We start from the raw sequence: 13,142 nt of genomic DNA on the forward strand, positions 1-13,142 counted from the left end.
CATCATAACTCATTGAATTCTTTAGCAATATTGACACGGATTGGGTTGTTATTTGTAACATCAGACTCGTCGCGATGATACAGGCCACGTGTCATTTTATAACCTGGACTTTAACAAAGACACCATTGCAGGACTCCCTCTTCAACACCACAGTAAAGGCTCAATCTACTGATGTCTATTCAAGCTGCCTGCCTGAATCATTCATGTTAAGTTTCCTTTTTCCTGTTTCTGTTAGCATTTTAAAATGTTTGGGGCAAATCGGCACCTTGTTGCGTTGTTGGCGTTTAGACTAACAACCGGGGTGTGTGTGTGTGTGGGGGGGGCGGTGTTGGGATCAACGTGCATTTGTTTGCTTTACATTAAATCACCAGAGAAGACTTGCTGGGTGCCACAAAAAGATTTATAGTAGATTAAATACATCAGGTATGATTTCATGTGTACAGTCTCTACACATCTTAAGATCTGTCAACTGGTGCTTTAAGTTTGTGTCATAAGTGGACTTGCAGTACAGAAACCTTCAAAACAAAATGCTGGTTCCGGTCACGACATCATATAAATTCCATTATCAATTTGTCGGACGGGTGAACGAATTACTACCCATTTGTGCACAGCTCTATTAATTTGTATAAAAAAAAAAAAAGCACGCACGTACGCTCGCACGCACGCACGCACACACACACCTATAGTATAGATTTGTGACAAAAATGTGAAATTTGCTAACTTGACATAAGAGGCTTAGGCCTGACGCCAGCAATATGGAAAATGGTACATTTCATATGTACAGCAAGGGACAGAAAAAAACCTCCTGTTATATTACAATGTGGTCGTCCATCTTTCATCTTCCAGAATAGTACCGACACTTCGGTGAACCACACTCGCAGTTGAAATATTTACTCTTCACCATCCAGTAGTGCTCACCGTAGTCAAACCTGATGAAGAGAGGTAATGAAATATGTGCTCTCAGTTTTAACAGTCTAAAAAAAGTTGGCACATTTTTTAAAAAAAATATTAATATAATATAATATAATATAATATAATATAATATAATATAATATAATATAATATAATATAATATAATATAAATATATATCATTTTTTTTCTGTACTGATTCAGCAATGTACACAATAGGTCATTAGGGCTCAACAGACAGTTTTATCACTCACCCGATTTGGTCACCAGCTTTAATGGTTCTGCTGGAGAAGAAAGCAATCCTTGGAAACCGCAAATCTTGATGCATGGTGAATACCTTCAGGGCCAATAGGTTGGGCTCACATAAATGGTTAATGAAGCGGCCAATGTTACCAAAAAGTCTTGCATCAATGCAATGTATGTCATCTACCTGCACAGGATGACAAGGACAACAAGCTTTACTTGATCTCAATGTGCTGATTAGAAAAACTGCCAAATTAAGCCAAGGGCTGTAGGGTGCACCAATTGGGGTGCACAGATTTCATAATGGTACAGAAAAAAAATCTGAGATTGCACCATGCAAAACCTGCTGATGGAGAACAGAAAAAAATTCTCCTTAACTCTAGTAAAGCCTCACTTAATGAACATGCATAAAATGGTCTGAGCTAATCAAAAAGCATCAACCCACCTTATCGTTTAGTGTAAAGAGAAAAGAATCATTCTCTCTTGTGTCAGCTTCTGTGTCACTTATGATCTCACCAACATATCTGCAAAAATGACAGTTTTATACAGTTCATGTTAAAAAATAAGTCACCAAATTTATTATGTGAATTAAGAAACATTTTCCTCACTCGCAAATAAATGTCCCTCGTGGAACATCCTGCATGAGTCTCACTCCCCAGCCCATTTTCTCTGTTTTGAAGAGCTGAAGTCGGACTCTAGGAACAAGGAGTTATTTAATTAATAATTTCATGAGTTAACATTCAGAAAAGGTCACCTACAAAAAAAACTGAAAGGAATTCTGTGGTTGATATTATTCCACATGCTACGAGACACTTTGGTTGTTTCATTAAACCATGTATGAAATGAAAAATTATTAAACGCTCATTGTTTCATCGCACGCTGTTGCCGCTGGTGATTTGCTGTTTGCAAAGAAAAGTAATGCTGTTTTTTTTAGGGTCTGGACCTGGGCGCATACTCCTGAAACACACATCAAGGACTGGCAAAACGTTTTTGATTTGATAGACCTCTTGTCCTATGTATCCTGGTTGTGAGGGTCTTTTACAGCTGCTAGATATAATTATTTCTATTTTGTCTGGTCCCTCACCTTGGATCTCTTTGCCATGGATTACCCTGCCAAGGTCATAAAGTCCCACACAACTTAGTTCCTAGGATCAATGGGGCGCATGATAAGGTCACGGCTCAGAGAGGGGATATTTTACGAACTTTTGGGAACTAAAGCCACGCATTTACAGAGTTCCTCCTCCTGAATCTGCCTTCTAGCACAGTAAGTTCATGTTCAAGTATATGTACTGCATGTGACGCACACCTAAAATATTTAATGAAGTCACGTCACCAAGTGCACAATCCTTTTGGTGTTGATGTTAGTAATGTGCCTTACTTGTGTGTGGTAAGATTGTGACAGAGCATAATGAAAGTAAAATGTTGTGGGGAAAATTTGGGTGGTTGTTGTTAAATATTGAACTGAATGAAAATGAAAATACAAAACTCCAAAAACCATACAAACATATGGGGGCAGCAAGCCGTGAGTTATTTACAAAGTAGAGTTCAAATGTTCTACAAGATACAAGCAATCAACATAATAAGAAAACAATAAAATGAACACAAAAATATGCATCTATAAATGAGAGCCATCTGATATGTGATCAATTCAAATCGTGAGGTGGCGAGAAATTACCATACGATTTAATTAAATATGTAGGATCAAATGAAGAAGTATTATTACAATAAGATGTTCGACCAATAAAAAGTAACTACAAAGGAACAAAAAGATATTGCCCACAAGTGTACACTATAAGCCAATTGCTTGAAAACATTTTAGATTGTCTCACCTCAGTCCATTTTGAACAACTCGGTTCTTGCAGGTCCTCCAACATGAGCAAGCATGGTTACACTCAAAGAGCACTGGAGGATCTTGCTGAGCAAAATCCAGTAACAGGCGGCCATCCTACATACAGACATGTAAAATTGCTACTAATGACATAATCAAAGTAGAATGTGGCATGAGCACAAAATAAAACTGAGGAAACATTTTGTTGTGTCAGACTTACACTATCATACCAAGATTGCAGACTGAGCTGACCACAAGTGCAGGTACTGGATGAGCAGTCATCAGTGCAGCTGCAATGCTAAATGAGACAGTTAAAGAGCCGTTACATAACCTTCATAAATGATGAAATTGTAAATTGACTCTTGTCTCATCAGGGATTTGAAAATAAGTGACTTTAGCTGCACCCAAGATTATAAAACTAACCAAAGATGTGGCATTACCATAAGCAGTAATAATCAGCACTAACGTCCATGAAATTATGGTCTGTCGGGTCATATAAAAATGGAATTTAAAACTGTAAACTATAGTGGTAAAGCTAAATTACAATTTTTAAAATATTGTCACGGGCATACATACATTACTTTCTGACTGAAGAGGATATTATGATTGGTAGAATTTCCAATCTGGATTGTTTGTCAGAATTTACTGGCGATTGCATACTGTACATCTATTTTCCTCCACTTATCCAGAAGTGAGTCATGGGCGAAAAAATCTAATTAGGCATGGCCTGACTTCACTTTTTCTGGCCATCTATTCCAGGGGGACACCAAGGCGTTTTAAGGCCAGATGTGAGACATGCTTCTTAAGTGTGTCCCAACTAGGTCTCCTCCTGGTTCGACATGCATGGAACATTTTACCAGGATGAAGACTGTTGAAATGGGGATGGCTAGTGACTGTCATCTCGTACAAAAATGGCAATTCCGTGTCCAAATCAAATGACGGTATAATGGTGCAGTGCTGTGTCCCGTGTTGTAATAACATAGATTACATTGCTACAACTATATCTTACTATTGCGTTCCTCTGATAGAAAAGAGTACAGTAAATGGCTGGCACTGAACTGGTCAATTGGTTCACTAATCGTAAAAAATAAGTTTAAATGTGGGCTAGCACCAGCAGCTAACACTAGCTAGCTAGCGCTGTGTTCTTGTTCTGTTCAAAGTTTCTTCATTTATATTATTGTCATCATTTCATTATTCAATGCTGAAATCTTACCCGCAGGTGAGTTATGTCCTTGCTGACATTTACTTGGGAAGTGACACAGTTGTCTGGTATGTATTTGAAGTTTCCAGGATATTGTTCATTGTCAATCCCATTAACACAGTTTATGGGAACTGTCTCATACCCCCGAGAAATGTCCCTAAAAGAGGGAAAGTTATACAGGTATCATTTTAAGAACAGACCGTAGTCATCTCAAATCTTTATCAAAATGTAAATTCCACAATTTCAGCCAAACATACTTTAACTGTAAATGTGGTGTTGTAATATCTATTATTTATTAGCTCACCTGCTAATTTCGTTACTTTGCCCACTTACAAATTAACAGTGTAAAGGTACGCTTTAAGGTGAATATAGTGAACCCCTGCCTTACCATCCAACTTAACGGAGACATATCATGGAAAATTCACTTTTTTTGCTTTAAAATGTATTTTCTTGTGTATTTGGAGTCTCCAAGAGTGTAGAAAAGTGTAATATATCCCTCCAGGTGCTGCAGAGATACTTTTATGATCTGTGTGAAGGCTATATTTTATTCTGTTCAGTTTTCTCCATTTTTGATTATGTATTTTTATCTATTACATCATATCCGTTGGGGCGGGACAAATCAAACAAGGTAATAGGTGTTGCCAAACGGTTTTGAAAGTCCGCCATCTTTATTACTCGGAAAGACTTTTGTAGTCCAAATAACTCAATGATGCCGAAGTGGAGGGATCAAAATGTTCCGTCGTTCAAGGCATCAATCCACACAAATCATTGCAGTACCCCAACATCAGAATCTCAAAGAAGTGCCTGGTCAAATTAAATTTTTCAAGCAGTGTTACAACATTTGTGTGCAAAGTCCTGCTTGTTCAGGGACGAGTGTTTCAGAAATCTTTTTACAGTGTAGAGAAGGTGTTCGTATCTCGAAAAGTTCGTAAATATAGGCTTTTTTTAAGTAGAGGTACCACTGTACCTTTAATTTATATACAGTGATCCCTCGCTACCTCGCGGTTCGTTTATCACGGTTTCGCAGTATTGCAGATTTTTTTTCTGGCAAAAAAAAGTTGTTATAATAAGAGTTCTAAACACACATTTGCAGTGCTGTACTTTGTTATAAAATAGGTTGTTATAAGACTTCTGAAAACATATTTACAGTATTGTACCTTGTTATAAAAAGTTGTTATAATAATAAAATTCTGTATAATTTATACTTATGTATACTTTAGCAACATCTCAATATACATCTACAAAATGCGCATAGCGCTGCTATGGTAACTTGTGACCACTAGAGGTCCCTGTTTAACCAAGGTTAACAACAGAACGTTACATCTACATATTTACACATGCACCCACACACACACACGCATATATTTATATTTTCAATCTTTATACAATATTTTCTGTATGTAATATATACTATTATTGTATTATTTACATTTTTGAAACTATTATTTAATGTTCTAATGATAACATGCACTTGCCGTATTTTTCGGAGTATAAGTCGCGGTTTATTTCATAGTTTGGGTGGGGGGTGACTTATACTCAGGAGCAACTTATATGTGAAAGTATTCCCAAATTTTTACTTGACCATTAACACATTACTTACTTACTAGTATAGTTGATCACTTCACATGTTATTTTGACTTTAAACCCCATGAGGGCGCACTATGTCTGTGGAATAATTGGAGCCTCACTGATAATGAGGTCCATTCACTGACTTCCGGAGTCAGGAGATTTAGTGATTTGAAATGGGATTGGCTGAAAACAGCTTTCAAAATAAAGCACCCTACCTCAAATCAAAGCACGGCTGAATAACATAAATAACATGGAGCATTCTTAACACATACTGTAAATATGTTTTTAGAACAGCATTTATTATTATAACAATTTTAATAACAAGGTACAAGTGTACATACTGTAAATATGTTTTTAGACTTAGACTTAGACAAACTTTATTGTCATTTTGTCTGCACCATGTGTTCGTTGCATACGGCTTACAACAAAGTAGTGATATTGCAGTTGAATAGAAGTAACATATCCTATCAAATATATATATATATATATATATATATATATATATATATATATATATATATATATATATATATATATTAAAAATAAGTATAAAGTGCAGCAGTGATAATTATGCAATAGTGCATGTAGGCAAAACAGTATTTAAGAGTGTGCAGAGGAATGCTAAACCATGTATTAAACTTCTATTTAAAGGGTTTATACAAGTTCAGTAAAGTTGGTAGTGCGAGATAGTGCAAGATAGAGGTCCGTAGTGTCATAAAGTACAGTTCTGTGAATGTGTGATGCAGAGTCCAGTTTAGAGCTCAACAGTTCTAGTGTTCAACAGTCTGATGACAGCAGGGAAAAAGCTGTTGCAGAACCTGGTGGACCTGCAGCGGATGCTGCGAAACCTCTTCCTAGAGGGCAGCAGGGAGAACAGTCCATGGTGGGGGTGTGATGGGTCATTGATGATGTTACGGGCACGGGACATGCAGCGCTGAGATGAAATGTCCTGAATGGAGGGAAGAGGAGCCCCTATGATCCTCTCTGCTGTCCTCACCACTCTCCTCATGTTCTTCCAATCGGAGGCTGTGCAGCCTCCACACCACACAGAGAGACAACTTGTCAGAATGCTCTCTATGGTGCTCCTGTAGAACGCCCTCATGATGGGTGGGGGCAGTTGGGCTCTCCTCATCCTCCACAGGAAGTACAAGCGCTTCTGTGCCCTCTTGACCAGTGCCGTGGTGTTTACAGTCCAGGTGAGGTCTTCTGTGATGTGGACCCCCAGGAATTTGGTGCTGCTGACCACCTCCAAAAACATTTGATGACCGCAACTCCAGCAGGCGCTGGCGGTCATATACTAATCTACTGGATGGATTAACTGATCTTTGTGTTGTTTGTAGCGTCCTAGGCGGCATATTTTGTAGAAATGCTCGCAGATTGTCGAGAGCCGTAGCAGCCGCAGCCGTCTAGGGCGCCGCCATCTTGAATTTTTTAGAACTGTTTTATTAGTATAACGATTTTTCTATAACAAGGTATAACACTCTTAAATGTGTTTTTAGAACTCCTATTATTATAACAATTTTTTAATGAAAAGGTACAAGTGTACGCACTGCAATTGTGTGGGCACTCCCTGCCTTCTGCTGACGTGTGGGCAACATTTGTACAATAATTCCTCAATTTAAAAGTTTTATTTTGAATTTGTTTTATTTTAAATTTGGGGAAAAAAAATCCGCGATGTAGCGAAACCGCGATAAACGAACCGCAATGTAGCAAGGGATTACTGTAATTTGTACTGCAACTGACTACGTCAGCGGCACGGCGCACACGCGGCGTTGTTTACAGAAAGAACAAAGAATTCAATCGATGGATTTAATGATTTGGAGTGGCACAGATGGTTTGATAAAATTGTTGTTTATATTATAGCTATTTGATATGTAGTTTTCAGGACTGTCTCAGAAAATTAGAGCATTGTGTGAAAGTTCTTTATTTTCTCAAATGCAATTAAAAAAACAAAAATGTCATACATTCTGAAATCATTACAAATCAACTGAAATATTGCAAGCCTTTTATTACCGTAATATTCGGACTATAAGTCGCAGGGTTTTTCATAGCTTGGGTGGGGGGGCAACTTATACTCAGGAGCGACTTATATGTAAATTTTTTCACACATTTTTAAAATTCAAAACTCTGCGATGTAGTGAAACCGCGATAAACGAACCGCGATGTAGCAAGGGATTACTGTCATTTGAACTGAAAGTGACGTCAGCAGCGCGGCGGTTGTTTACATAAAGGACAAAGGATTCAATCACGGGATGACGAAGATGACGAAGGGCCCCACGTTTAAAGGATTTAATGATTTGCAGTGACACAAGGTTTGAAAAACTTATTTATGTCGTAGTTATTTGATATATTTTATTTCATGTAGCAACTTGTATATCTTTTTATCGTTATAGTTCAGTAGTTGTTGGCTCGTTGAACTCTTGTTTTGTTAAATAAAGAGCCGTTTACCAAGCCCACGTCTTTCCTGGTACTTTGTTAATGCGACAATATAGTTATATATTAGATCTTTGCGGCGCGTGTGCGGCGTTGTTGACAAAGGACGAGGAATTTAATTGATGGATTTAATGATTTGGAGTGACACAGATGGTTTGATAATATTGTTGTAATATGATAGTTATTTGAAATATACTTTATATATCGTTATATGGGTCTGTGGAATAATTAGAAATGCAACTTACAACGAGTCCGATGTCAGCGGTGCGGCGCATATGCGGCATTGTATACATAAAGGACGATCGATGGATTTAATGAATTGGAGTTCTTCTTCTTATCGTGGCTACAAGGCAGTTAGTTACAAGGCTTGGCGAGATGTGGTCCAGCCACAGCTGAACACATTTCTGTCCCTTCTCAATAAACTCTGCTAAGTCCGGTGCGGTGCAGGGCGGCTAAGATTGTTCGTTTTGCAGAGGAGAACCCTTCGATGTTCACAGAATTGTCAATGCTGGTCATGAGGAGGTTCCTCGTTTCCAAGATCGACCTTTGTGTCTATCTCCAGGCATGATGTTGTTTTCTGTTCTGTAGCTTTGTGGCTTGTCGCTTGCAGCTTGCAGCTTTCAGCGTAGCTTGTAGCGTAGCTTGCAGCGTAGCTTGTAGCGTAGCTTGGTAGCGTAGCTTATAGCTGTGTTGTAGCTTGTAACTTTGCTTAGCTTCATAAATTGGAGTGACACCGATGGTTTGATAAATGTGTTATTTATGTAATAGTTATTTGAATAACTTTGAATGTTGCGTCAGGCCCATTCTCAGCTCCTCGTTTGTGAATATGTCACGTTAGCATACCGTATCTTTTCGCCTGTTGTTGCTGGTTCATGTCTGTTCTTGGTGTTGGATTTTGACAAATGAATTTGCCCCAAAAGTGCGACTTATACTCTGGTGCGACTTATATGTTTTTTTTCACTTTATTGTGCATTTTATGGCTGGTGCGACTTATACTCCAGAGCGACTTATAGTCCGAAAAATACGGTATTTTAATATTGCTGATCATGGCTTACAGGTAAAGAAAAGTCAAAAATCCTATCTCAAAATATTAGAATATTTCCACAGACCAAGTAAAAAAAAAGATTTATGACAGAAAAAAAAAATCAAACATTTGAAAATGTCCATTAATGCACTCAGAACTTGGTTGGGAATCCTTTTGCATGGATTACTGCATCAATGCGGCGTGGCATGGAGGCAATCAGCTTGTGGCATTGCTGAGGTGTTATGGATGCCCAGGATGCTTCAATAGCAGCCTTTAGCTCATTTGCATTGTTGGGTCTGGTGTCTTTCAGCTTCTTCTTTACAATACCCCACAAATTCTCTATGGGGTTTAGGTCAGGGGAATTGGCAGGACAATCGAGGACAATAATGCCATCAGTTCACCATTTACTGGTGGTTTTGGCACTGTGGGCAGGTGCCAGATCATGCTGGAAAATGAAATCATCATTTCCATAGACCTTTTCAGCAGACGGAAGCATGTAGTGCTCAGAGGGCAAAGCTCCCTGGAAACTCCTGGATTTTGGCAGTATAGCAACCCAAAAACCATTAATTTCATCACTCAATTTCAACAGTTTTGTTAAAAAAAATGTCCTGCTTGGTGGGCTACCAAGGTGAATATAATATATCAAAATGGCACAATCTGCAACTGGCTACTAGACTTCCTCTGTCAGAGGCCTCAGATAGTACGTGTTGGCAACAATATCTCTGCCAGCATCACGCTGAGCACGGGGGCCCCCCCCAAGGCTGCGTGCTCAGTCCGCTGCTCTTCACCCTGCTGACACATGACTGCACTGCAACTTACGGCAGCAACCGCGTGCTGAAATATGCCAACGACACGACTCTGGTGGGTCTCATCACCGAGGACGACGAGACTCAATACAGGTCGGAGGTCGACCTTCTGGCAACGTGGTGCAGGGACAACAACCTCCTGCTGAACATCAACAAGACCAAGGAGATTGTTGTTGACTTCTGGAAGGGTCGCACCCAACACCTGCCACTGACCATCGACGGTGCTGTGGTGGAGAGAGTGAGCAGCACCAGATTGCTGGGGGTGCACATCAGTAAGGACCTCTCCTGGACCACCAACACTGCGTCACTGGCGAAGAAAGCTCAGCGCCGCCTGTACTTCCTGCGGAAACTCAAGCGAGCAAGGGCTCCTCCAGCCATCATGACCTCATTCTACTGTGGCACCATTGAGAGCGTCCTCTCCAGTTGTATCGCTGTGTGAGGTGGTAGCTGCACTGAATACAACATGAAGGCCCTGCAGCGCATAGTGACCACAGCTGGTAAGATTAATGGTGCTTCACTCCCCTCCCTGAAGGACATTTACACCTCCCATCTCACCCGCAAGGCGACCACGATTGTGTGTGATGTAACGTCCTGTACTTTTGTGCTATATTCTGACTGTCTGCTGTATGCACACTTGCTCCAATTTTACTCCTCTTATTTATTATGTTATTTGTTTATTTATTATTTATTCATCGCTCTTATTTATTCATTGTTTGTGCCTTCTTGTTTTTACTTTTTGTGTTGTTTACTTGTATGTATATTGTGTACTATGTCTTGTCACCATGGAATAGTGGTAAACGTAATTTCGGTCTCTTTGTATGTCTTGGCATGTGAAGATATTGACAATAAAGCAGACTTTGACAATCAATTCTGGAGTTTTTCCTTTTGATGAAAACTGAAAATTTGTTGAATTTTTTTTGTATCTATCTATCTATCTATCTATCTATCTATCTATCTATCTATCTATCTATCTATCTATCTATCTATCTATCTATCTATCTATCATTGAAGATTTATTCTTTAACGATATCATGACAACAGCCTAACATTAGCTTACATGCAACATCATGTTACCCACATGCTTGTAAAAGTAAAAACGTACCTTTGTGTTTTTTTGTTTGACTAAAAGTCCCTCCGGAATATACTAGGTCGCATTAGCCATGAAATGCAGAATAATGTGAAAAAAAACATAAATAAGTCGCTCCGGAGTATAAGTCGCATTTTGGGGGAAATTTATTCGACAAAATCCAACACCAAGAACAGACATGAGTGAGCAACAACAGGCTAAACGATAGGTATGCTAACGTGACATAAACACAAACGAAGAGCTGAGAACGGGTCTGACGTAACATTCAGAGTTATTCAAATAACTATTACATAAATAACACGTTTATAAAACCATCTGTGTCACTCCAATTCATTAAATCGATCGATCGTCCTTTATGTCAACAATGCCGGCCAGGTGCGCGCAGCTGACGGCAGTTGCACTTCAAAATATTCCACAGCCCCATATAACGATATATAAATAATATATCAAATAACTATTATATAAGCAATAATATTATCAAACCATCTGTGTCACTCCAAATCATTAAATCCATCGATCGTCCTTTACGTCAACAATGCCGGCCGGGTGCGCTTCAAAATATTCCACAGGCCCATATAACGATATATAGTAAATTACATATCAAATAACTATTATTTAAGCAATATTATCAAACCATCTGTGTCACTCCAAATCATTAAATCCATCGATCAAATTCCTCGTCCTTTGACAACAATGCCACGCGTGCGCCCTGACGTCAGCCTCGTCGTTATTCCACAGATCTAGTATATAACTATATTGTAGCGTTAACAAAGTACAAGGAAAGACGTGGGTTTGGTAAACGGCTCTTTATTTATCAAAACAAGAGTTCAACGAGCCAACAACTACTGAACTGTAACGATAAAAACATGTACAAGTTGCTACATGAAATAAAATATATCAAATAATTATAACAAATAGTTCACCGCCACACGGCCCCAAGCACCGGCGCCGACTACCAGGCGTGTGGCGGCGTGGACTTCCATCCCCGGAGGTGGCACTTCTAGCCACGGAGGTGGCAGAGAGCTCCATAGAATAGGACCGGGCGTGCGTAAAAGCCATGTCCGAGCCCCATCCACCGTCCCCGGACAGCCACCCGGCCGAGCGCCGGCCCCCGACTTCCATCCACGGAGGTGAAAGAGAGCTCAGTAGAGTAGGACCGGGCGTGCGTAAAAGCCATAATAGTTAGCTTCTGTGTCACTCCAAATCATTAAATCCTTCAAACTTTTCGTCCTCCATGTCACAAACAAAGCCGCTAATGATGCCGGTAGTACGTGGGACCTTTTGTCATCTTCGCCATCCCGTGATCGAATCTTTGTCCTTTATGTAAACAACCGCCGCACCGCTGACGTCACTTGAAATCAAATTACAGTAATCCCTCGTTACATCGCGGTTCGTTTATCGTGGTTTCACTTTTCTTTTTTTTTGAATTTTGAAAATTTGTGAAAAAATTCACATATAAGTCACTCCTCAGTATAAGTCGCCCCCCCCCCCACCCAAACTATGAAAAAAAATGCGACTTATAGTCCGAAAAACACGGTACATTTATTGACACAAAAAATGTACAGATGAGAAGTTGACCCTACTTCGCGGATTTCACTTATCGCGGGGTGGTTTTGGAACTAATTATCCGTCGGCAACGAGGGGTTAGTTTATTTGCTTGCTCAAGGACGAGTGTTTCAGAAATCTTTTGTCAGTATAGAGAAGGTGTTTGTATCTCAAAAAGTTCGTAAGTATAGGCCTTTTTTAAGTAGAGGTACCACTATAACTTTAATTCATATATTTGTTGCAATGACAAAAAAAGTTCATATATTATTTATGTATTCTTAGAAAAATTACTCAGCCACTGAATCTTTTGTTATTTTTCCCTTCATATTTTACCGTTAAACCAGGGGTGTCCAAACATTTTGCAAAGTGGGCCAGATTTGGTTAGATGAAAATGTATAGGGGCTGACCATTCACGCCGATATTCCTCGAACCATTACAATTGTAAATGAACTTGTAAATATGAAACTATATCCTTTGCTGTCTGCAGATAGGTTGA

General features: G+C 39.3%; 1 protein-coding gene across 8 annotated transcripts in view; it reads right to left on the reverse strand.

Annotated features, from left to right (window-relative positions):
• Window positions 1–382: 382 nt before the first annotated feature.
• ehmt1a (euchromatic histone-lysine N-methyltransferase 1a) overlaps window positions 383–13,142 on the reverse strand; it is a 57,349-nt gene continuing 44,589 nt past the window's right edge. For 7 of the 8 annotated variants that reach the window (XM_088375272.1, XM_088375267.1, XM_088375273.1 and 4 more), the window contains 7 exons: window positions 4,195–4,339; window positions 3,202–3,279; window positions 2,983–3,098; window positions 1,762–1,848; window positions 1,599–1,677; window positions 1,165–1,340; window positions 383–929 (listed from right to left, as the gene is read on the reverse strand). In XM_088375272.1, the coding sequence (XP_088231398.1) occupies window positions 836–929; window positions 1,165–1,340; window positions 1,599–1,677; window positions 1,762–1,848; window positions 2,983–3,098; window positions 3,202–3,279; window positions 4,195–4,339 (775 nt within the window). In that variant the 3' untranslated portion in view covers window positions 383–835. The remainder of the gene's footprint in view (window positions 930–1,164; window positions 1,341–1,598; window positions 1,678–1,761; window positions 1,849–2,982; window positions 3,099–3,201; window positions 3,280–4,194; window positions 4,340–13,142) is intronic. The other variant, XM_088375269.1, reaches the window with a different exon arrangement.

The sequence above is a fragment of the Syngnathus floridae genome, chromosome 5, assembly GCF_059516105.1.
Source record: "Syngnathus floridae isolate MCC-2025c chromosome 5, RoL_Sflo_1.0, whole genome shotgun sequence".
Taxonomy (NCBI): Eukaryota; Metazoa; Chordata; class Actinopteri; order Syngnathiformes; family Syngnathidae; genus Syngnathus; species Syngnathus floridae.